The 24,806-nt window shown below is 43.1% G+C and overlaps 1 protein-coding gene across 2 annotated transcripts in view; it reads right to left on the reverse strand.

Annotated features, from left to right (window-relative positions):
* Positions 1-24,806, reverse strand: part of GAD1 (glutamate decarboxylase 1) — a 53,163-nt gene that overhangs the window by 24,191 nt on the left and 4,166 nt on the right. Inside the window, exons 1-6 of one of the 2 annotated variants that reach the window (XM_050916270.1) lie at positions 19,928-20,701; positions 18,383-18,529; positions 14,766-14,828; positions 7,635-7,793; positions 6,241-6,483; positions 2,221-2,311 (exon numbers count right to left, since the gene is read on the reverse strand). In XM_050916270.1, coding sequence (XP_050772227.1) covers positions 2,221-2,311; positions 6,241-6,483; positions 7,635-7,793; positions 14,766-14,828; positions 18,383-18,452 — 626 coding nt within the window. In that variant the 5' untranslated portion in view covers positions 18,453-18,529; positions 19,928-20,701. Of the gene's footprint in view, positions 1-2,220; positions 2,312-6,240; positions 6,484-7,634; positions 7,794-14,765; positions 14,829-18,382; positions 18,530-19,927; positions 20,702-24,806 lie in introns of those variants that run through there. The other variant, XM_050916271.1, reaches the window with a different exon arrangement.

Below are 24,806 nucleotides of genomic sequence, written 5' to 3' on the forward strand. Positions count from 1 at the left end.
ATGGCAATAGAAAGATAATTTTGCCACAAGAATCCAATGTTACGTACCACATTACATGCTTCTCTAGCAGAACTAGGTTAGAACAATTTCTACATAAAGGTCATTCATTAACTCTTCTTCAGTGCTGGAAAGCTGCACTAACCAGAGAATCTATTCTCTAGAATGGATAGAAACCAAATGACTATTTTAAATAACCTTTTCTATTGATCTGGTTGAATCATATAATATTGTATAAACACGTCTTTAACAGTCTCTGTAATTACTGTGTTCTATTAAGTTATTTCATATTGGTCTTAAATTCTTGAAATATATTGCATTTTTCCATTGCACAGCTGAGGTAAGGGAACAGTCTATGTGATTTGTGTTTGGTAAATCCAACACAAAAAGGGGAAGCTGTGTAATTTTCATGCTTACAGAAAATCATTTTCTATATGTATTTAATATGTTTATCTGTTCAAAGTGCAAATGGCCCAGAAAGGGTTAAGAACTTTACTGAGTTAAGCTATTTTAACAGGACAATTTTCTAAATCAATCCAAGAAAAAAAATCCTTCATAATAATCACCTTATTGAAATTAGATAAGTGAATGAAATGTTCTTAATAATTATTTTTAATATATACAGCCACACAGTATGCTGTCATAAGGTAAAACTCTGCATTGACTTATAGCTTGTGCAACCTAACTGACTTCACTGGGATTGCATGAGAGGATAGTTAAGAAAGAATTTGGCTCACAATAAGTGTCATCCGCTTAATTTACCTGATAACTTTAAAAATAGAGTATGCTTTCTCTCTGCACAGTAGTGGAATTTAAGCAAACATTTTTTAGAAAATTAATCACATTTTTAATTTTAAAATGGTGTGTTTCATACTAAATACATCATTCAACAGTTACATTACAAATTGAGTGTATAAAGTTTTTTTTCAATTATTTTTCTCATTTGAATTACTAACATAATTTTTTGAAAACACGAAATTAACTGGGAGCAGTATTATTAAAAAGAACTAGGTATTTTTTAATTGAGTCTCTTATGTAGTTTTCTTTGTTTCTGGAGCACTGGATGGGCACATCTGGCAAACTACATACAGCAGCTAGTAATCAGCTATACCCAGTGAACCATTATCAATGGATGAAGGAAATGAAAATAATCTTCATTTTTCAATTTGAAGGTAAATTTCATTGTGCCCTACACATTAGCAACAACAAAGCTACATTTCCATGCTAGTGGCAGTTTTAGGTGAAATGAACACAGCCATAACACAATACATACACACATCCATTAAAGTCCTGAAATGGAAAGTGGTATTTGTTATCTGATAAGTATTTGGACTCCAAGCATGTCCCACTTTTTGGAGCATACACAAATCAATACATAATTTAAAATGGCCCAAAGGCTTTTTCCCCCTCTCTGAATGACACTATTTGTTGTAGAAATACAACAATACACCTTGAACTTAATTTTCACTCTCATTACTTGAAATGTAATGAATAATGGAGGGTAAATTATTAAATACAATCTAGTTCCAAAAGGTTATCTGTCTGATCCTGCCACACTCTGAATTTTGACTAATCTCAGTCAGGATAATTCCTTCATATTAAGTTAATTACAAATGTTATGGTTTTTAATCCTTTTGACAGCTTTTTTGAAGCCTCTTAAAAGCCACTTATGTGATGACAGCTGAAAAAGAGGAAGCTAAGGGCCCAATCCTGCTCTCACTGAGGTCAATGGGAGCAGGAGCAGAATCAGGTCCATAAATATTTTATGCTCTAGTGTTTGCATTAGGATAATTGCAAAATTATTAATTGGAAAGTCAAATCTTAACAAGAATAGACCCAAATTAGCTCAGAAAGAAAGAAAGAAAGACCATCTAAATTATAAGAGTTCTGGTTGTAACACACTGGGATAGATAAACAAACATTTCTCCCAAAAGGTGTTCCATCATTTGGTGTTGTATTATCAGAATGACTATAGTTTACTTACACTTTATTTTGGGATATCTGAGTTTATGTGTGATAGTAATGCAAGATTTCCTCTTAAAATCTGCTGAAAGCTGTAATTGTTTCCACTAGTTTATTGCTGCATTATATAACATGAGAATGCCTAGGACACATAATACATTACATGGGACATCTTTATTATAAAGGAGTTGCAGAAATCAGTCTTGGCAACCTGTATAATCATTAATCACAAAAAAGAAAGAAAAATAGGAGACTGCTTACATGTTAGTATTTGCAGTTGATGTCAGCCATTCACCAGCCAAGCCAATAATATCCAGTCCAGTGGAGAGCTGGTTGAAAAAACGAGGATGACCTGGGAAGATCATTGAAAACAATATAGCACATCACATGCCTTTCATTGTCATCTTTGGCTGTTCATTTTTAGTTCAGCAGTCACCCAAAGCCTGGCTTTATAAGACAAAATGTGTGGCATGATAGATGCCCCTAGAACGTCTATAATTGAGGTGGTGGTGAAGTGCAGGGGGATAACATATTTCCGCACCAGTGGCCAGGAGACTTGGGTCATTTTTGCATTTCAATAGAGAAAAGCTATGCAGAGTGTACTCCTGGGTCTCTTTAGATAAGCAATGGTTAGGGCCGCGAACAGTAGGCATGCGGAGCTGAACAGCCAAGAACTCTGCTCTTCTCCTCTCTGCAATAAAGGAAAGTTTCGCTGGGCCTGATCCTGCTTGCACGGATGACCTGGTTTCCATAGACTTCAATGGGACAGGATCGGGGCGGGGCCCCTGAAAAGTTTTGAAAGAGAACATTCAGCTAAACTAAAACGAGGATATTGCTCTAACTGTGAATTACTTCAGAATCAGGCAGACCGCTGTATTTAGCTGGCCTCTCTTTGCAAAGACAGAGTGAGTCCAAATATTAGACCAAGTCTGTTCACCCCCCAAACACTGACAGGTGGTAATCTCTCCTGATCAGAAATCTTGAGCTCCTGTGGAGTACCCGGAACAGATGCATAATGCAAAGCTCTTCCACATATTTATCAATTCATCGGGGAACGATGGTAAGGTTCAGTGTTGGACATCAAAAATGGACATGGGCACCTCGAATTTGGCTCAACATTTAGCTTGAAAACAAACAAAGAAAACCTAAACGACCTCTTTTCCCCTTAAAAAAACAAACAGTTTTTACAACAAGTTGAGCGATAGAAGTATTGCCATACAATTTTTAAACAGTCCGATGGGAACAATTTTTAAAACATATAAATATTCCTCTGAGTTTTTAGCATTTGTATCCCCAACATTCTGCAAAACCTGAAGCTGATACGGACTATAAACTGACTATCGACTTCCATTGCCCAACCTTAATAATGATGCACGCATAAACAAACACTATTAATAAGAAAAGGCAAATAAGAATTTTAGAATCATTGCAGTTGTAATAAATGGCCAAATCCTTCTACCACTGAAATCAACTGGCAGAACTCCCAGGATCAGGCTCTACAATCTTGAATGTACTGATTTGCATACCATCCCCATTTTACAGACACAGAATGACAAAATGATTTGCCAAAGATCACACAAAAAGTTTGTGGTGGATCAGGGAATTGAACGCTGCTCCCTCAAATCCTAGGCTAGTCTAGCCTTCCTTTTACGGGATCCTTAACATAGGTATGTAAATTGGCTCTAGAACATTGCTAACATCCCTTTCTTTCAAATAGGATAACCTATGAGCAATTGATCTGTGAGGTGCTGTAAAATAATTAATAGAATAAACTAAAAAAGGCTCCAGAACTCTGCTGTAAATAGTCTGTTGTAGAGCATAAGGATTCCACATATTTGTGATTCATTGCCTATACAATGTAAGATTTGTGGGGGATGGAGGGAGAGGACTGTCCACTAGTTAACAACATTCCTAAACAGTATGCAACTTGCTCAACATCCATTATTATAGCTTAATTAATTATTTTTAGTTATACAAAATCAATTGCTCAAGTATTCTACACTTTTCCTGCAAAGCCCTCATGCATGGGGTTAGCTACTCCTTTCACTCCGCTGCATATAATGTCCACATTATATGCCCACCAGGATTTTACAGTTATATATTAACAAGCCACATCTTCTCTAACAACATTAAGCCCCACAGTTTCTGCAGAGAAGTTTCACACTCTCCAGAAAACCGTATGCCAAATGAATGTAAATATTTGTTTCCAGTTACTGCTCTGCTGAATAGTGGTTGGGTACAGGTTAAATAGCAGTTATATTAAAATAGATTCGATTTGTATTTTACAAAACAATTCTTCTTCTCCTGCTGTCTTGACACAGTTTGAGAAACTATTTTAATAAATCATCGGGGTATCTTCTGCTGATGCTTTCAGCACCTATCTTTCCCCCCTTATGCTGGATTACTTTTTTAAACAACAGACTAAATCCCATGGACTTCAACTGGAGTTTTGCCTGAAGAAAACCTTTACAACCGGGTGCCCGATCCAAGCTCCAGTGAAGTTAATTATAGTTTTTAATTGCAATGGGGAGGTATGGGTAATGCAGTGGCTTGAGCATTGATCTGCTAAACCAAGGGTTGTGAGTTCACTCCTTGAGGGGGCCACTTACAGATGTTGGGCAAAAATTGGTCCTGCTAGTGAAGGCAGGGGGCTGGACTTGATGCCCTTTCGAGGTCCCTTCCAGTTGTAGGAGATTGGTATATCTCCAGTTATTACCTACCTTATTATCTTTTTGCTGCTGCTGGATCCATCACCAAGCCTGAAGTTTCTGTTATTAAAATCCTTAACCTGCTGCTACTATGAATACAGTCTGTTTAACCATATCTGCGTCTCAGGTGTCATTTAATAACATTAATATGAAATAGCTGTCAGCATATAGCACCAATAAAATCCCAGGTAACAAGCAGGAAGAGTCAGGATAAAAGTGCTAGCTAAACAGAATAACAACATAACCCCACTGACAGGACAATAGACAACACAGACAACCAGGCATGGAATTAGGAAATTAAATTAAACTGCAGTAACTGTTGCTTTTGTTGAAAGAACATGCTGGCCACAGGTTAAAAAGGCAGACTTGGGGGTCTGAAATATGCTCTCACTTGTTAAAACAGGCACAAGACAAAAACACAGTACTTGCTACTCTCGAAGAATTCGAACAGTGCAAATTGGGCAGACAAGATTAAAACATTATTTTCATAGTTTTGTTGCTTAGTTTAATTCTATCGGTTTGTACTAGGAAGGAAGATATGATGGACAACCCCCCTCAGCACCATGTGGCTGAACTGTTCCGCAAGCAATGCTCGTAGTTTAGAAAGCATTGCTCTTAATAGCTCATCAGGCGAATTTCAGAAGGAAGATTTGAAACCCTTCCCTTCTACCCTCCAGGAGCTTCTGTTGTAAAACCACCTGAACAATCTGGAGCGATCATGAACCGTTATGACAGAAGTTGTAGCCTTTTCCATCCGGTCTCACGGAGTGAGCAGAATTAGCTGCAAGCTGTAATACTGGAGTGGGGATGGGGAGAGGGGATCTGCCCTATTATTGCTCCAGGTCCTGAACTGCTATTCGGGTAACTGCCATATGCGGAGTTATTGGCAGTTTAGATTTCTACTATACAGACTTAAAAGTCAAACATTTCAGGCGAAACAAGCGGACGATCAGTGGCTTTATTTTGGGTTTGTGGCTACAGCTCACTGAATAAGAAGGGAAGTTGTGATAAAAGTATTTATTGATACGGGATTCAAAATGACCTGGAAGTGAGAGACTCCCTGTGTGGTGAGTTTAAATCTGATTATTAACGATTCCTAGGATTTCATTAAACTTCTGGTGAACATAAAGAAGAAAAACTGCGAATTCAGTCTCATTTATACCCTCATTTGCCTAATGAGATCGCTCCCCGGAGATGCAGGCGTCTTACATTTCATCAAGCGAAAGAGATTACGGCTTAAAAACTTGAGTTTGGGCTCCACAAACAACCCCGGGAAATGATATCCATTTGAGTGACGGATGGAGCAGCCCCGCCTGGCACTGGTGACAAAGTCACTTTCCGCCAGAGAGAGGGGCTGGAATGAGCTTTACAAAGTTGAGCCCTTTCCGGCGAGGTGGAGGCAAGGGGAGTGTATCATTAATACGTTGGGCTCAATCCTGCTCTGATGACTCACACAAGGAGCAACATACAAGTCAACAGGCCCCCCGGGCCTGAGTCAAACCCACAGAAATCGGCCCCTTACCGCGTTTTTCCCTTCCCCCCACTATGGAGAGCAGGGTCTGTGAGACGGTACCTGTCCTGACTCCGTACTTCAGCGTGTCCCTGCAGTCCACCAGGATCTGCTCGAGGGATTCGGGGTTGTCCGAGAGCTCCAGGTTGAAGCCCTCCATCCCTTCCAGCAGCTGGTGCGGGTGATGGAAGTCCAGGACTTTGGTGGACCTGTCGAACGTCTTCCTCACGTAGGTCAGGAGAATGTCAACCACCTCCAGCAGGAACTGCATGGTCTGCTCCTCGCCATTCTTGGCAGGCAGCAAATCTGCGGCGGGTGGGACACAAGAACTCAGCGCCTGCCTAGCAATCGGGAGGCAGAATAAGGACCAGGGGCTCCCTGCGGAGCGTCATTTCCCAGGGTCCGCCAACACGACCGCCCGGAGGCAGCGGAATGCCCCGGCTCCTGCTCCGCCGCCGCCAGCACAGGAATTGTGTGACAGTGTCTGGTATCTCCTGCCAGGGCTCTATCAGCTTCATTCCCATTCATCATCGGGCGGCGAGGGCACTCAATAGCAGCTTCCTGCTAGGTGCTAAAAAGCGCATGTCACTGAAATCGTGACACTCTACAAGCTAATCTATCGTGTTCCGAGGGGAAAACACGCTTAGCAATGAGCCCGAGAGTAAAAAGCTGCTCCCTGCACAACATTGTCTCAGTTCACTCGCTCTGCCTGGCAAATGAAACCTGTGGCTGAAAGTGCTTCTGGTTCTCCCCCACCTCACCCCATTAGGAGCATATTAACTGCGATGCTTCCTAATCGGATGGCTATGCTGTTTTAACTAGCCTTTAAACACATATTGGTAATGAGTGCTCTTCCCAAATTAAAAATAGATTTACTGTAAGTATCCATGGGATAATGGAGCAATAAAATATAAGACCAGCACTTTGCCTATCCTCTCTCGCCTCTAGCAGATTGTCAGAAGATACCAAAAGCAGCAAAGAATCCTGTGGCACCTTATAGACTAACAGACGTTTTGGAGCATGAGCTTTCGTGGGTGAATACCCACTTCCTCAGGTGCATGATACCAGAAGATACCAGTTTATGCATCAAAACGTCATCACAGCAGACTGATACAAACACACCCCGTCAAGCATACGTTGTACTGGAAATAATTTAACTTTTTAGTGGCCGATTTACAATGAAAAAATGCTAACTCATTTTTTGTGGGGAAATTGCTTAGGTGGTGTAATTGGCGTAACTCCACTGAAGTCGCTGGAGCTTATCCGATTTACACCAGCTGATGATCTGGCTCAAGGTATTTTAAATACATATAGGTATCTCTATAACATTTGCAGCAAAATTATCAGAAAAAAATCATTATTAAAAAGGAAAATCTGCAGCTAGATGCAATGCCAGAAAGACAGACAATAAAAACACTGCTGAGATTAAGCAGACAATAGTTGTAAAGAGCACTTACCTCTAGCAAATAAATTGGAGAAGTCTGTCTCGGCCCGCCTGAACCTGGCTTCCCTCTCGCTGTTCTCACAAGCCAGCAGGTTCTTGGAAGATTGCCTTTCTTTGAGAGAGCTCACAATCCGGCTTTTATCTTCCAGGCTGTTATTCCTTTGCAAGAACCCTACATTATTATTACAAGATCCACAGGTCAGAGTACTCTCACTTCCCAGCATGTTAATAAACGCTTAAAGCAGCTCACTAGACAACAGTTCAAAGTGGGGTTTCTTCTGTATCTACCTAATGAGGTCAGGAGTAAGAGTATTTATGGGGATTATTTGCCTCGAGGAGGGTGAGCGCCAAATGACATCAACTACAGAAGCCCAGCCATGCAAATAACAAATTCTCGTCATTTAGTGCAGTGGTAAATTCTTATTAAGTCGATCAGACAGATTCCACTTCAGTAATCAGGCACTGGAAGAGCGTTCAGGATGAGTCAATGCCATTGCAGCCTGCAGACGAAGTTTATGGGCCCAGCAGACAGAAAGGGGCAGTGATGTGTGATTAAAATCAGGGCAACTTTCAGTTTTCCTCCTCGTGTTGCCATCGCGCAAAGAAATTATGTTAGTAACTGGCTAACCTAGGAGATTGTCCAGTTCTATAGAGGCACTAACCTCAGCGAGCTTCCTCTCCCTATTAGGGATAAATAAAATGATAAATAATCATTATGACAATATTTCCAGGCCCTCGAGTACATGGCGATGGGCTCCATACAATAGCCTAATAGAAAACAACAATATTCTCCGTGCATAAAGTAGAAATGAAAACTATAATTATATTTCCCATTCAATCCACACTAGCTAAACAAAGTAAACCAGCTAAACCTGTCTCCTTGTGTTAACCAAGTACACGGATTTTTATTTCCTCTCCGGCAACGTTGTTTTTATTAGAGACCTTATAGAAATGTCTTTAGACATGAGCCACCCTTCAGCCTCTGTAGCCACTTAACGTCAAAGGGTGCCATAGTTTAGTTTGAGAATGGCACATTCTGTGGTAATTCGACGTTATGACAGGTACTGATAATGTAAACATTCAACTAGAACTGCAGTCATCTGTCATCCAAAGGTTCCCACCGACTCACCAGCTTCTCGAGCCTTGACACTTGAAAAGAAACCTTTACCGTCAAATTTGAATCCATCAAAACCAACCACACTTTGTGTTCCGAGTTCAGGAGAAAGACAGCGCGTAGGAAAAGCCAACACTGTAACTGTTTTCCTTGTTCCGTTCTGTCCATTTCCCTTGGCTGGCCTTCTAGACTGAAAGGCTCCCCTTCTGCCCCTCTGAGCTCGCAGCCACCACTTTACTAGCTAGAGGTTTAATCTCTCATAGGTAAACGCTACGGGGGCTGACAATTGAAATATCCTTCATGATTTAGACTCTTGCAAACTGAAAATTGCAGATACATCTTGAATACAGGTGTGTGTGGGGGGGGAGCGGATTCTGCTATAATTTACTGCGTAGTAAATCCGCAGGCTCTGGAGTTCCTTTTACAGATCGGTTTAGCATACTTGGAGCGCAAAATACGGAGAAGAGGAAGTGGTAGCCTTGTTTATTTAAATTGAATTTAATGAGTCTGAATTAAACCATAATGGATTTAGCTCCTGTTGCTACAGTTTCAATGTCAACAGAGTGAAAAATAATCTCTGCTGCTTTGTTATGCATATGAAATAGCGTATGAGTCAGAGTTTACCATAACACTAATAACACAATAACTGGATGATACAGTGAACACATTGGCTACAGAGTAATACTTGTGGAACAGTTAAACTGAGCCACTAGCTGAAAATTGATGGTCTTGGAAGTTCTTAATTTCAGTTTCAAAGATAGAGAAGGAATTTGTCGCATAAGACCAACACAAAAATGTGGATGCACTACAGTAAACCCTCACTGCACGAGTAATCCGAACAGTCAAATGAAATCAACAGGATTACTTTCATAATTGAGGGTTGCTATCCTATGGTTTACAAGGCTGGCCCCAGATAGTCATTGTACTTTTGACTACCATTTGATGATCACCTCCACCGGTTCTAGATGGCATTTCTCATCCTTCCATCCTACCTCATGCATTTAAGAGCACGAACCTCCAATCCGGAAACTTCAGGAAAATTAAATAAGGGTGTCTCAGATCTAGTGCATAGTAAGAGGAGCTGTTCAGGTACTAAAAATAAATTATTTCTTACAAACAAACAAAAAACAAACAAACAACCCACCTAACTGCTGCAACCTTATGAGTAAATGATCCTCTAATAAAGAGAAACAGGTTGTAGCATAACAAAGTAGGCGTGTGTTATACCGGGTGTACGCTCTGTCTCAGGAAGCATACTATTTTCCATATAAACAACAAATGAAATATTCAGTGCAAGAAGTCCTGTAAAAAGAACAACGGCTCTGAAAAAAAATGCAGCGATTTCTCACTGTTGCATACCCTCAATGGCGTTAATATTATAGCGTGAAAATAAACATAGATTTAAAATATTTCCGGTACTAAACTGAGGGGCAGATCTTGAATTACAGACAAGATGGCAACTATCTACCGGAAGGCAGAAGATTGTATTTAAGATGGTTGGAGAAGTTGTCTAGATGCTAAAGGGATTGGTATGGCTGGCAAACACTTAGTTGCCTCTCCTTGGTGGTCGCAATGTTTCAGTGCTCAGATTGATCTCGGTGGTGGTATCACCATACCAAGAAGATGGAACCAGAGTCCTTGTCCAAATTAAAAGACAACAATATTTCCTTTGACATATTTAAGAAAGTTCCCCAGCACCTCGGTCTATGTTGTTATCTAATTAATCTAAAGTGAATAAAGGCAAACGAGATTAATTCCGGAACAAAGCAATTGAACTATTAATAGTAGGAAAAGCAGCAAAGAGTCCTGTGGCACCTTATAGACTAACAGACGTTTTGGAGCACGAGCTTTCCTGGTTGAATACCCACTTCGTCGGATGCATGTCTATTAATAGTAAGTGACAGTTCCACTTTCGCACATAACCATAATGTACTAGGGCTTTTATAGTCTTGATTCCCATTTAGCAGAAAATCTCGCAGCGCTGGTTAACGATACAAGTCACTGAGAATACGGTTGTACTCCCAGATGTGAGACTCATGCTCCGAGGTGAGTATCCATAATTACTTTGTAGCCAACTTGGGGGCCTCGTCTTGTATTTTTTTTGCTCATCCAAAGCTTTCAGAGAAATAAATGGGTATTTTGCGTGACTCAGGCTCAGGACTACAAGTTGGAGCATTGCTACCTATTTATAGACTCACATGGGATATGACCATCTGGCCTTATTGAGAACCTACAAAAGAAAAGGCTGGTTTGAGGGTATAGATACCACAGGACTGAATATAGGGGCTGTTGATGCTTTAAATTTATTTGCCTGTAGGTATATCTATTTACTTTGTGGAGCTCGCCTCGACCACAATGTTATTTTAATGGAACTTTGTGAATGTATAACACAAGGGGAACCAAAGTGGTTAAAAGCTGCACCAATAATAGAATGGTCTACTGCTTTCTGATTGGCCGAGAACAGCACAACAATTTCTCTTCGCGTCTACTTTTTTTTCCCTGGGCATCTTCTAGGAACTGGTGATTTATAGACGCCTAACTAGTTCATCGGAATGCAGAAAAGAGTAGCCATGCTAGGGCTTTACTTGAAGGCTGTTTCTATGCCTGAGGGTAAACACATGAATAGATCAAAATGTTAAAATATCTGTATCCCACTTATGAATTTAAATTAAGAATTATGTTAGAGAGACAGTGGAAGCAGCGGAGAATAAATTACTGTCCATGCTATTTGTCGTCTAGCTGAGAAGACGAAAGCCCTTATTAGCAACTGCTACACACTCAGAAATTAAACTGCGAGTTATTTTCATTGTTTTGCATGGACAGAATTTTTAAAAGCTACTTTTCTCAGGAATGTACCAGAAGGGACAGAACTAGAGGCCTGAATCTCAGGCTTAATAACAAATAAAATGGATAGGAAACAATAGCATTTGCACTCTGAAGGGGCAATGGATAGTGTGCGTAAAACCGTCTTTTATAGAATTTACATTGCAGATCACATAGACTTCAGAATGAGGGCTATAATCCAGATTTCCCAATGTCCAGTCCAGTGCTTTAACCACAACACCATAGTACCTCCATACACACATAAATCATTTGTACTAGATGCATCATAAACCAATATCTCCCAGGGGTGTTAATTCCAAAAGCGCCTAGATGAGTCATGAGCAAAAGTCTCACTGACTTTCAGTAAAACTTATGCGTCTCACTTAGGCGCCTTCGAAATTTCCACCATACCGTATTGCTTGCTATTTTGTAGAGTATTATCATCAGCAGGGAAAGCAGACTGCGCCCGATCGCACTACACAGACGCATCTGAACAGTTTTATTCAGCAGAGTAGTTCCACTGATTTCAATGGGAGTAAATCATGTGTTTGTAGAACGGGGTCCGTTCAGCAATGACAGCAGTCTGGGGAAGACACTTATTTTTGTGGGTCATATTGAAAGATTATAAATGGACTATAGCCATAGTGAAAAATCTGAGCACTGCCAGAGAACTTTGCTATCAATGAAAATTAATCAATCCATTTAAAATACATTTGCTTATAAAAGGTATTTTTCCCTTCAGATTGTGGCTTTTAATTAGATAAGAGGGCAGGCTGACATATTTAAGGGAAGATACATAGCATAAATCTTGGACAAGTAGTCGGTAAAAAATTAAAATACACGATTTACAAAAATATTGTTAAAGACCGATACATTGCTCACGTGTTTGCTTTTGCTTTGAACCCTGTTTTGAATCTTATTTAAAGTTTGCGTTCAAAATTAATGGTTTTCAAAAAAAAAGCAGTTCTGCCTGACAGACAAGCGACTGGTGTCAGGTTTACTGCAAAACTGTATTTCCATATTTAGGCTCTGAAACAATATTGTGTAGAATTAAGAGGAATCAACTGTAAATATTCAAATGTCATATTTCTAAATAGCTGTAATTAAGAAATGGTACTTGGCAGCATTAAGATTTTACGCTATTTAGTTTCCAAGGGTAACTTTTTATTACTGTGTTTGAGCTATAGAGCTGTGCGATTAATTGTGTGTGTGTACTTATACGTGTGCTGAGTTCAATAAATCACTGTATTAGATGAATTACCCTGTATCATCATTAGTATCTAGTGTATCATTTTAGTATAAAGCAGAAAAGAGTAATAAAATAAATAGTACTAAAAATTAAAAGTAAGCACTCATGCAATACAGTGTCATTTTAATCCGGGTTTGTTTGCTTCCTTGAAAACCAGATGGTTATTGGTCTGAATTCCCCTCAACAGTCCTTTTCCTTCTTCAGATCCAACATGGTGGGACTGTTCATTTTCAGTTTATTTTATTTAACACCTACATTGTGTGGTGCTGCGATATCCCTTCATAACCCTGGTAGTCTAGCAACATGGAACAAACCCAGCGTTGCGTTACTTTATCAGTTCTGCTTGCCGTGCTAAATTAAAACGATGATGAATAAGCCCATAGCTCCAGACACTGAAGGGACCCGTACGGGAACGGTCCATTAAACCCAGATCAGGGGCTATTTATAGAACTAAACGGCTACGCGTTAATAGCACCATTGGGTTCCAATGCAACTTCTTAACAGAACTAGGGTTAAAAAAATTGCAACCTAAATTTTCCTGAATCCAAACTTCCATGTAACAAAGCATCTAGCGAATGAGCTTTGATTAGGGAAAAAGGAGTTTAAATAGTTCTTTGCATTGATTAAACGCTCTCACCGCCCATTTCACACACACTAAAATGGTCCTCTTACTAAAAGGTAATTGAGAACGGGGAGAAAATAATTCCTATTCATAACGGGGGAAATGCTGCGTAAAAGGAATGATAGCTTGGCATCAGATAAGAAAGATCAGACTGTTTGTCTTCAAAAGGGAAGGCGCTATGAAGAAATCTGGAGAGGCGAAGACAGCTTGTTATCTGTAAATGAATCTCTTGCTGTAACGTTGCAATCTGATTGTATATTTGTTTCCTTTCCTTCATTTCATGTGCCTGCACGCTGACTGGCTGCCAACACTATCTCCCAGACACAGCGCTGTGACGAATTGGCGTTTAATAAGGCTCTCGTTAATCTTTTCCCCCCAGGAGATCCGTATTTTCTGGCCTGATAAGGTTGAAAATTTTCAGACAGTGAGATGTGGCAAAAACTCTGCTCGTTTCTCACAGCCGCCCTTCTGGCCGCTCCCTCAGGCTCATTAAGCTTCCACAAGTTCTGTGCCAGCCCCTGCCCCTTTCGCCTCCCCTAGCCCTCTCCCCAGCTCAGTGGAACCGTGTCATCAGACAGGAGACCACGCTGAGCTACCAAGCTCCTCAAAGCTCTTCTCATAAAGAAGCAGCATAGAGACAATGCTTCGCTTTTAGCAGATCAAATAGTCCTGGAACCGGTAACCACCACCACCACGCCCCTTTCATCTTCCCAGCCACAGTCCCACACAGACTCAGCCACTTTCTCTCAACCTCGGTGCTGAAAAAAATGCTTTTAAATATGGTTCAGAAAATCTCCGGGATGAAAAGCTGCGTGAAGCGGCGCTCTGAGCCACGGACCTGCTCCGACGGACGCCGATGGGAGCGCTCCGATTGACTTCAACTGGAGCAGGTTCGAGCACAAGGGGGTCGTGTAAAATAGCCCGGGATTTCATTGTGTCTAGACCGAGTTAGGACGGTGCTGCGCCTCCATGCCCTGCGCTGCCATTGCTCACTTCTGACAGCAGAGGGCGGAAGAGTCCGCAAAGAGCGGCGCTCACGCAGCCTCCCACGAATTACTAAAAGCAAATCGGATTGCTAAATGAGTTTGGGGGATGGCGTGGGGCTGCGTCGCTCAGGCTCGCAGTGAGACGAGGCACATCTCTTCTCATTTTGTTCCCTTTGCTGAATTATCTGAATACAAAGAAGATGGCTTTCTAAAGCTTCCCTCTCTCAGCCCTGCTTCACACCAGGAGAGAGCGTTCTGTTTGACAAGAAACTCCCAGGTAGACGGGGTCAAAGACAGAAAAAGGGTCACAAATGCACATTGAGAACTATGGACAGCGTCTTTGCACTTACCACATATTTTGAGACCAATTTTTCTGGTACATCCATGAGCCACATCACACCAGGTGTCGTAAGCTAAAACAAAAGACAGATTCACATAATACAGAAGCCAGGCACTAGGGTTTGAGATCCAGACACTTCAATTTGGGGGGCATCTGCTGTTATATTGTAATAAAATCCCCCCACATCAATACAATATACACTCCTCCTCTCCCCCTCTTGCCTATCTCCTCCCTTTGCACCCTCATCCACTGCCCTTTGAGGTGTACAGAGAATTTCAGATATCTCCATTTTAAAAGGGCTCCAAGCGCCTGGTCTGTGTTGGACCGGCGTCTGGAATCACCCAGGGCAGAGATGACTGTCTTCAAATCCACAGTACCATCGAAACGTCACACCAGCCCATCAAGAAAAGGCATTTGGCACCTGAACATCTAATAATTTATTGGTCTGCCTCCAACAAAATGGCAGCTTAAAATAAACTGGCATGAAATGGGGTCCTGGAAGAGTTCAGGAATTAATTGGGTGAAAAGTAGTATTTGGCTACATGATCGGACCTGCATGAATAAGCTTCCGCCGGACTGACAGTGGGAAGCACATTAGTGCGCCTCACATCTTCTCTCTGCTTCTGCTCCCCACTTTCCAGCCGCCCCTTCATTCAACTCCACCCCCGGGCTGTGCTTTCAGACAGCGCGCTGCCAGCAGGGCTCACCGCTGCACTGGGGATGGGCGTGTGGGTGTGGGCGGAGAGGGAGGACAGAAGAAGCAATCATTGGCATAATCCCATTTCTCTTTGCCTAGCGTTTGTCAGCGTGAGTGGTTTGAATGCCCGACATTCAGCTACCAGGAGGTTGCTGTCCCCCTGCAGTGCCAGGCAGCCACAACGCATAAGTGGCTGGTATATTTCCACGGTACCATAAGCAGTTCCTTTCCAGTTGCCTTGATCTATTTCCTCGCAGGGCGCGATCCTGTGGTCACGGGCGCTAAGGTGACGCAGGCGGTTTGGGGTGAAGAGATCAGGCAAGCTACCCCCCGCCCCCAGAAAACAACACCGCGAGGGGTACGGAGAAAAAACAAAACCAGGCAGTGAGTGCGAGGGGAGGTAGAGATTAACGGCGGGGAGAAAGAACGGGCCCAGCCTTTCCCCTAGCAAAGCCCCCTCTCGCAGAGCTTCGGCTGGGGGGCTCAGCCGTGCAGGGCGTGGGCAGCGATGGGCTCTGATCGCTGGTCTCCGGGGCACTTGGCGCCTGTCAGTAACCGGAATAAGCAGTCGAGGTGTAACACGTGCCCCACAGTCAGGGCGAGTCCTGAGCAGTGACGGACCCCACCGCGCCGCCTGCCCTGGGGCCGTGGGACCGGACTCGGAGCTGGTCCCCGGGGCCCCCTCGCTACTCGCCGCGAAGCCGGGAGAGCCCCGGGGGACTGGGCCGGCTGTGTCTGCCACTCACAAGCCGCCGGGCTCTGGTAACGGAGCCAGGCCACCCCCGGAGGTAGGGCCCGGGGCCGCTAACGAACGAAGACCGAGGTCTCCCCCGCGTCACGGAAACCCTGCGGGGGCTGCAGCTAGAGGGGCGGGTCCCGCCTGCTGGCCCCCCACAGGCGGGCGTTTGCCACAGGAGCCGCCCCGAGGCGCCGTCAGGGGGCGCGGAGCGCGCCAAGCCCTCAGGGCGGGAAGGGTGCGGGGTGCGGGCCCCGGGCTGAGCGCTCACAGCGGGGAAGGAGCAGCGGAGCTGGGCCTGGGGCAGGCGGGGCCACGCCTCACCCGCCAGCGCTGCCCGGCGAGCTGACCCTCCCCCAGCCCGGCGCCCCGGAGAGACGTGCAGAGAGTGAGCCCGCCCGGCCCCAGCTGCCTCCGCCAGCTGCCTCTCAGCGCCCAGCCACAGGCGGGACCGGCTGCGCAGCCTCTGGTCTCCCGCCGCCGGTGCCCCCGCGGCTTCCTGCCGGTAGGGGGCGGCAGGGCGCTACAGGCTGAGGCTGGCTGCAGAATAGGCAGGGGAGGTGACCCCAGGAAAGGGGCGGCAGGGGGGGCTCTGACGGGCGAGGGGGTTGGGGAATACGGGGAGGGGCCAGGGGGAGAGGCAGAGACTAGCCGGGGCTGCAGGCGCGAGCAGGAGAGGAGGGGCTGGGCTGAGGCGGGGGCGGGGAACAGACTGGGCAGCACCAGAGCGGAGGCGCAGGACCGCAAGGCCGGAGGTGGCGGGCGAGGTGACCTCAGCTGAAGGGGAGGAGACTGGCTTGGCCAGGAGGGAAAAGGTGCGGGGCTGGAGGGGTCAGAGGCGGACCCAGGAGAGGAGAGAGTGACAGCCTGGAAAAAACCCCTCTGACACTTCAGGCAGCCGAAGGCAACTAAGGGCTAGAATAAGATGGAGCCTGACAGCAAGATCATGGCCAAAGGGAGCCAGGGGCAGAAAAGCACCGGCTCCGGGGACATGGCGGCCCTCCCCAATCAGTGCCCAGGCGGCTGAGAAAACAGCAGGGTGGGGAGGACCGGCTCAAGCGGCTGAGGCAGCTCTGCACTCCTGGGCTATTTCTAGCCCGTGGATTTTTGGTTAGATGGAGAATTTCGTTAACTGCCCCCCTGCGTGATTATTTTTTAAGTTTAAACCCTGTCAGGTTGTCCCCTAATAATTGTTTGCTAATCCAATGTAGATACAGAGAGAAAATGGGATTTTGTGTTGCTGGCATTAATAGGTTATTTCTTCATTAAACTAAATTTCTGATTAATCCGATTTTAGTCCTGACATCTCAGCAAAAGACTACCCGGCCCCCCAACTCAAGCCTCACACAAATGAACTGTTTTCCAGTGGGTTTTTGCATTTTGTGTGCCCCCCACCCATTCTTTCCAGTTGCAGAATAATCACAATAATGACTCTGATGTTCATGCCTCATAGCCCAGGCAGCCCTTTCAGGGTAAAAGCTATTCCCCGCATTAATGTGCCTGCCAAGCTTTTTTTCTTACTATTCCCCCCTCTTTGTCTCCGGTGATTATGTCATCGAGCTTTCCCCCCCTTTCTTTCGGTAGTTGATTGTCTGAATTGTCTAGGCAAATCTATAAAACGATTCTCCATCCACCTGCACCAGATCTGCTTCCCACTCCCACCTCAATAACTCAAGGCAAATTCGGAGCAATTAGGGATACAGAGCTCTGAAAAGCTACAATTAGCATCCAAATTTCAGTTGATTATAGGCTTCAATGTAAGCAAAAAGGAAGCTATAGCATTAGCAATATAAAATGCAAGTCTGGAACACACTTCACACGCCAGGTCTAGTTTCACCCTCTAACCAATTCAGTCATCTCCACCTCTTAAAAAAAATCTAGATTTTCCAGCCATTTGAGTAGTTAGTTTATTTTCTAAATCTCCCAAAATGTGCCTGTAAAACCAAACGTGACTGAAGCTGAGGCTTTTCGGCATCCTTAGAAAATTAGTGAAAAATCTAAGGACCAGCCTCTGATTTTAAAACACCAGAAAGATGGAATATTTCTATAATGCATTTCCCACACCTAGTTTAAAGGCATGGAACAAGGATTTTCAGCTTTGTCGTTTTGTGGCAAATTTGGTCTCACGGAAGTGCCATGCTAAAACGATAAAGCATCCAAAAGGTTTAAAACGAGGAGAAAGACTAAAACCTACTTGTGGGTCGTAAATTAGTGGGGTTGGAGTCCTGATTGGCGTTGGAGGAGGATGGAGCAGAGGATGCCATCACTTCAGAAAGTCGAAGTCCTTTGGTTCCGTATTTTCCTTCAATATTTCTCTGGTGGGTGGACAGTAAAGAATTTACTGGAAGGAAAGAAAAGGCGGCTTTAGAGATCTGGTCTCCTGGAAGGATGAAACGCGAGTCCTGTTTAGATTAACTAGTCAAGGTGTGATTCTGCAGCCAATAATAAGCAATTAAACTCCTCGCGAAGTGACAGTGTCTGGGAAAGCCTGCACAAAGGGTTGCATCTCGAGTAGAAGAGTCCTTATCACGACGTTTCTTAGCCAGGCAAAAATATTCACAAACAAAGCGATGAAAAGGAAAGATCACGGAAGGCGCGCCGCGGACACATATTTAGTTTTAAAACAGCTAACATGGAAACATGGCAATTAGAAATTGCTTCGATAGGCTGAAGAGCTAAATCGTTTCTTTGCTGGATGTTGAAGCGCTATATCCTGTGCGGAATGATGGATTTAGCAGACCATGAAGTCTATCGTAATTATATCAATGGCCACTGAAGAGGGCAATTATGGCTCATGTCAAATTGAAACCAATTTATAAAACAGACTTTTAAATTATCAGTCAAAATGACCTACAATCTCAACAGAATTCTTGCTGCGATTCTGTGTTTTATCATCTAATCCCTGAAATATTCATCAGACTAAATAAAAAAAATATTCAGGAAGGATTGATATATACATCTTCAGATCTGCCTCCAGTAACAAAGGCACATTTTTTGCCTTTGTAGGGGTATGTGTGTTATATGCATGTCTTCATGTGTGTGCGTAGATGCACGTTCAAACATACGCACGATTTACCATGACATTCACATTTAAGCTTTGGCTTAATTTTTTATATGCTATATAGGGGTAGGTAGCTAAATAAGGTGATCATAGTAAGAGCCACCTTTTATGGACCAACTCTTGTTCTCAGCCAGCTGTTAAATTCCTTACAGGCGGACATTGCATTCCAATAACCAGTTTTGGTTCGCTGATCGAGAACCTCAGAATCAATGGCTCGCTTATCTGATTGTCCCCACCCATGGCTGGGTCTGATTTATTTGATCCAGAAAAATTCAAGAAAGATAATCATGGTCCAGTAAATTAAGAAGCCCCTTCCCTCTTACCCCCTCCCCCAGCCAATAATACTTGTTATTCATTTTCACTGCTCGGATTAAAACCAGCGTGTAAGTACAAGGGGCCAGTGATTTCAATGGTAAACGGGTAAATGGTACATTATTTAAAAAAAAAATCACAATCAACCAAGCTATCCTAAATCCTAAAGCAGAGGGACTCACTGGACAATGCCTGGAAGTGAAGTAACAGGTTAGCCCAACAGTCTACCGCACCGGCTGTCTCAAAATACCCATTATTTCTCCCTGGGCAGGGCAGCCACACAACAATGGTTTTGTTAAAAGCGCCCCATTCCGAAAGAGCCTCCTGAAGGCTTGAATAACATAATCTAGTTTAAAGGAGACTTACCGCGGAGGAGAGCGAGCGAACCCACACTTACTAAGTGTCCAAAAAAGCCGGGGGAATTCTAACCTTGGGTGGGAGACGCAGCTTATAAACTCCGCCAGAAACGACGTCGGAATACCAATGCGCCTCGGAATTTAATTCGAGATGACCTTTTGCCACAAGCACTTGGATTTGCTTTTTTAAAGCGTGAATCGCCGGTTGGTCTGCTCCGACGCAGGCACGAATCACACCGCTGCCACCACCTCCTCGGCTCCAATATGGACGGCAGACAGGCGGGGGGTGAGGGGGGATCGACCAGGTCAGTTTGCTGGGTTGGAAATCACGCGGTCAAGTGTTGCCTTCCGAGGCTAATGTGACTTATTTGCAGGTGTTTTGGTCGCCTCGGGGCTTTATAGCTCGCTTGTGAATCCAGATCACGAAGCTGCACCCAGAAAGGCTGAACCTATGAGTAATACCGTACGTACTCAACACGCTCAGTTTTCAGAGAGGGGCAGGGGGGCTAGTAGGAAAGACACTTCCGCTCGGGGATGTACATCTTTTAAAAATACCGATTGAGTTCTTTCCGAGACGGAGAGGATTATTTCAAACACACCAAAAACGTTCATTATATAAACACGAAGCAGTCGTGACTGCCAACAAACAGCCGATTTAAAAAAAATCATCTCTTTAAAAGAAAGCTATTTGATCTCAACTTTATCTTCCTTTCAGTCTCTTTTGTTCTAACCCATATCACACTGTGCTACCATATAACACATGCTCTCTCAGCAATAATTTCAAACCGTGGTGCTTAGCAAAAATAGCCCCCTCTCTTCACTATGATCAGAATTTTATACCCTGTTCATTTTTTCTCTTTACGAACCCCCGAGCGAGGAGTAATTATTTTTGTGAGTCTCCACCAGAGGGCGTCAAAGATCCAGATGGATGAATCTTTTGGTCTTTACCATGGCTACAAGGAACACCTGTTTTTTTATGACTTAGTTTAAATGTTTTCATTATATCCAGGACTTACCACCTACAGCCTTTTCCTAAAAATAGATCAATTCAGAAAGCGTTTTGTTTTTAGCCTCTAAAAGGCTAAGAAGAGCGTTACATTTTAAAGGAGATATTTTCCTAGCAATTTGCTAGCAATTTCCAGTGAGGATTGTAGCGGTAGGTTACAAATTGTTGAAGTAACTAGACGTATGACTAGATACGAATGTCTCTAAAGAAGACAGGTACATGATTTGCAGGAAGGTGAAAAAGAAACGTCTTATGGAGGTCAAATGAGTGTTCGTCAGTCAGAAATGTTAGCAGCATAAAAGGTTCAGACGAATCCTTTCTGAAGGACTTGGTGGTTGAAAGAAGGAAAAAAAACACCTTAAAATCTCCGATTTGGAGAGCAAAACTGCCGAATGACAGCACCAAATGCCCAGAACGATCGCTCCGCCGTGAAGACGCGCTGCCTAGGAAATGAACACACAACTAAAATATTTGGAACCAAAAAACATCTTTTAAATACACTTTGAAAGGATCTACTAGCTCCAGCTATTCTCGGGAAAACTATTCAAATGATGTTTCAACTAATGAGACAGAACGTTTGCTCATTACAGAAGATGAGACAGAATAATGTCATTATAGTTAATTGTCTATATAATTGTAAATAAATATCTTTGCTTATAGGAAATGAATACAAAATATAGAAATGGGTGCATTTGCTCTTCTACATCGCGAGACTTTTCAAGCTGTGTCTTCGAGTAAAATAGAATATCTAGACACCTACTCTCAGGAAAAACCCAAACTCGCTCGTGGGAAGAAGTCAAACTGTTAGCACCCAAAGTGCTTTCAGTGGCAAGCTGAAGACAGAGTTGTTTCAGCGACTGAAACAATAATTCATCAAATGGCACGAACGTCCATCAGGCTGAGTTCTGAAAAGTGCTGTTTAGAACTGCAAGGCAAACAGACCAAACTTTGTATTTTTAGTCCACGTTCAGCAGGCACCATGTTTCCAGCCGAAAATGTAAAGCGAGAAAAATGGCAACCTAGTAGACAGCAGAACATTCCTGCATAGGCTTTTATAGTAAGAACATTGCGTTCACTCTCATTCAGCTGTCCAAACACCAGCGCTGGTTTCAGCACCTCGGACAGCAATCCTGTAAGGGCAAGGGAGTTCGATTCCGGTGCTTTCTGTGAATTAGCACTTTGAAGGGCAGGCGACGATTATACCTCACGCCTCTCCCTTAGAGGGTTTTGAACGTACATGCAAACTGCCGGCAAGGTTTTTTTGCTTCAGCGTTAAGATCCACTCAAACAATTCAACTAACTATTGGGAGCGAAGCTGGAAGGCAAGGATCCATCAGGACCATAATTATTTCAAGCTACTGCTAGAGTAAGAGTGGGAGGAAAGGGGACAGCTGAGTGACGGGAGAGGGAAGGGGACCAGTGGCACACGCTGAGCTCTCTCTCTCACAGAGGTGCCTTAGAAAAGCACACAGAGCCTTAAAGTCAATGCAAAACCAATAAAAACATGGTTCTTTCTCTCCCTTAGCCCCCTTTCTAACCGGACTCCCCAAAACCTGGGCACATTTACCTGGGCAGAGCTCCAGTGGAAACAGATAAAAGGTTTGGGGTTTGAAATCAGTTCTTTATCAAGGCGAATAGATATGGAACTTCGGTCTGAATGTTAGGTGCTCTTATGCCTTAAAGATCATTTTACAGCCTTCTCCTAAAGAGTGGTTCAATAACACACCGCATTTGCTTAGATTCTTTTAATCCTGCAGTTTCATGCAAAATGTAACACCCTGCTGCCGGTATTACACGGAGCGAAGGCAACCCCCCCCCCTTCATCAACAAGAGGAGTATTTATGTGCTACAGCAAGGAATCTGAACTTTTTAACCGGGCAGAGGCTTTGTCAAAACCAAATTAGGGAACAGCGGTTTATCTAGGTGGCAAACACAAATTTGTGGGCCCCAGTGTAGATTAGTCAGGAACGTTATTTTATAATTTAAAGCAAATGTAAAATAAATCCGAGTTGAATCAAAGTGATTTAAAAAAGAAAGGTGCACAAGGATGCAGCAGTCTATTTATTTTGATTCAGTAGGGCAGAGGGGAAAGACCCCGGACAAACAATGGTAGTGAAGACAGCCTTTGTCACAAGGTTAAAAAATGTGTTAAGAAAAATTCCTGCAGATGGCGCTATTTCTCAATTTCAGCTTTTGAACAAAAGTAACTTTAATGGAGACGGGCCTATAGTGAACGCAATAATGTATAGCTTACACTTCCAGCGTTTATTTCACTCTGTCACTATAGTGTCATCTGAATTCGTGTGCGGTTCAAGGGGGCCGAGCCATCAACTCCTGTGGCTTCAAGGGCAGGCGAGGGCGATCTACACCGTGCAGAATCCATCCTTACATTAAGGGGCCCGGAGTCTCATTTTACACCCACTCATCGGAGAGTATAGGCAAGACACCCACAGAAGGAAGTGGGAACAGTATTAGGCCATTAACATTTTCCCAACATAAGTCCCTGCATTCGGTTTAAACATTCAGAAACATGGTAAATATTTAGACTTTAAAACACAAAAGGTTCCTAAGCAGTTGTAAAGATTATTTCCTATGGTTAGATAGGGTCCAATCTGAGAATGGTTTCAGTGGGAGCTGCAGGTACTCAGTACCTCTCAAGATCAGGCCCTCACTCTGTGATACAAACTTGAATTATTTATACAATTACTTTACCTTCAAAAGGTGTGTAAATTGTGCTTTTGCTGCTTTGAGTGCCCCTTACCCAGACCATGCACACGACTGTTTTCTGTTGTGTTCTTTGCAAGTCAGAATCCTGACAGAGCCTCTCCATTCTTTAAATGTACAGACCTTTACTGAATGAGTTAAATATGTCTAGTGAAAACTGTGGACTTGTTGTATAAAGTCAAAGATAGTAGGATATAGTATGCTGTAGTGCTACATTCTTGGTGCCTTTATTATCATGGTGCAGGTTAGAAATCTCCTATACAAATATTGTTTAACACCTATATTGGTTGCATTTAAACTCATCTGAATAAGTTATCAGTAAGCAGAAAGCAGTTAATATGAACCTTGAGAATTCTGGGAGGCTACAGGAACTAAAAATAAATATCTGTATGGATATCTCTATATGGCTATTCAATAATTAAGGTGCATATATAAATTAACATAGCTCTGAATAAAATCAAACGGAAAGAGTCATTAAGATACAATATACCAAATACCGGAAGCTAGGTCTGCCTGTTAAGAGTTTCAGGCAGTGCATTACCAAATATGGTAGTTTCTCCAATACCCTATCCTCTAGCTTCATTTGTTTTTTCTCCACTTGTTGCCTGGGTCCTCATATGTTTAGACTGAACACTCTTTGGGGCAGGTACGATCTTCACACATACCCCAATCCCAGCTGGGGCCTATAGTGTCACAATAAAAATTATAGTCTACTCAAAACTCATGCTTCTTCATTACATCATACTTGTAACAACTGTAACTAGTTATGCTGAGCTCTATTGCAAAATATTTTGTTGTGTATAGTTATCTACTTGTACTTAATAAAAGGTTTGCTTTCACTCTTAATGGTATTTTTTCCTCCTTGCATGAGAGACTGTCTGCTTCATGTTTATGCTTGATCCGTCTCAGATCTATGCTAAGTGTTCCACACTTAAAATCGGGCTTATCTAAATATAGGCTGCCAGCTAGCACATTCTGCACCTTTATGATGAAGGACATTCAGAAAGGTCTAATCAGAAATCACATTATTTTACATACACTGTGGTTTCCCTGTTATGCAAACTATTCCCTTTTTTATTCACACTTCTTTGTGCTGCTGTGTATTCTAAAAACTCTAATCTCAAGAAGAAAAAAAAACTTATGTAGTTTTGTTTAATGA

This window comes from Gopherus flavomarginatus, chromosome 10 (assembly GCF_025201925.1).
Source record: "Gopherus flavomarginatus isolate rGopFla2 chromosome 10, rGopFla2.mat.asm, whole genome shotgun sequence".
Lineage (NCBI taxonomy): Eukaryota > Metazoa > Chordata > Testudines > Testudinidae > Gopherus > Gopherus flavomarginatus.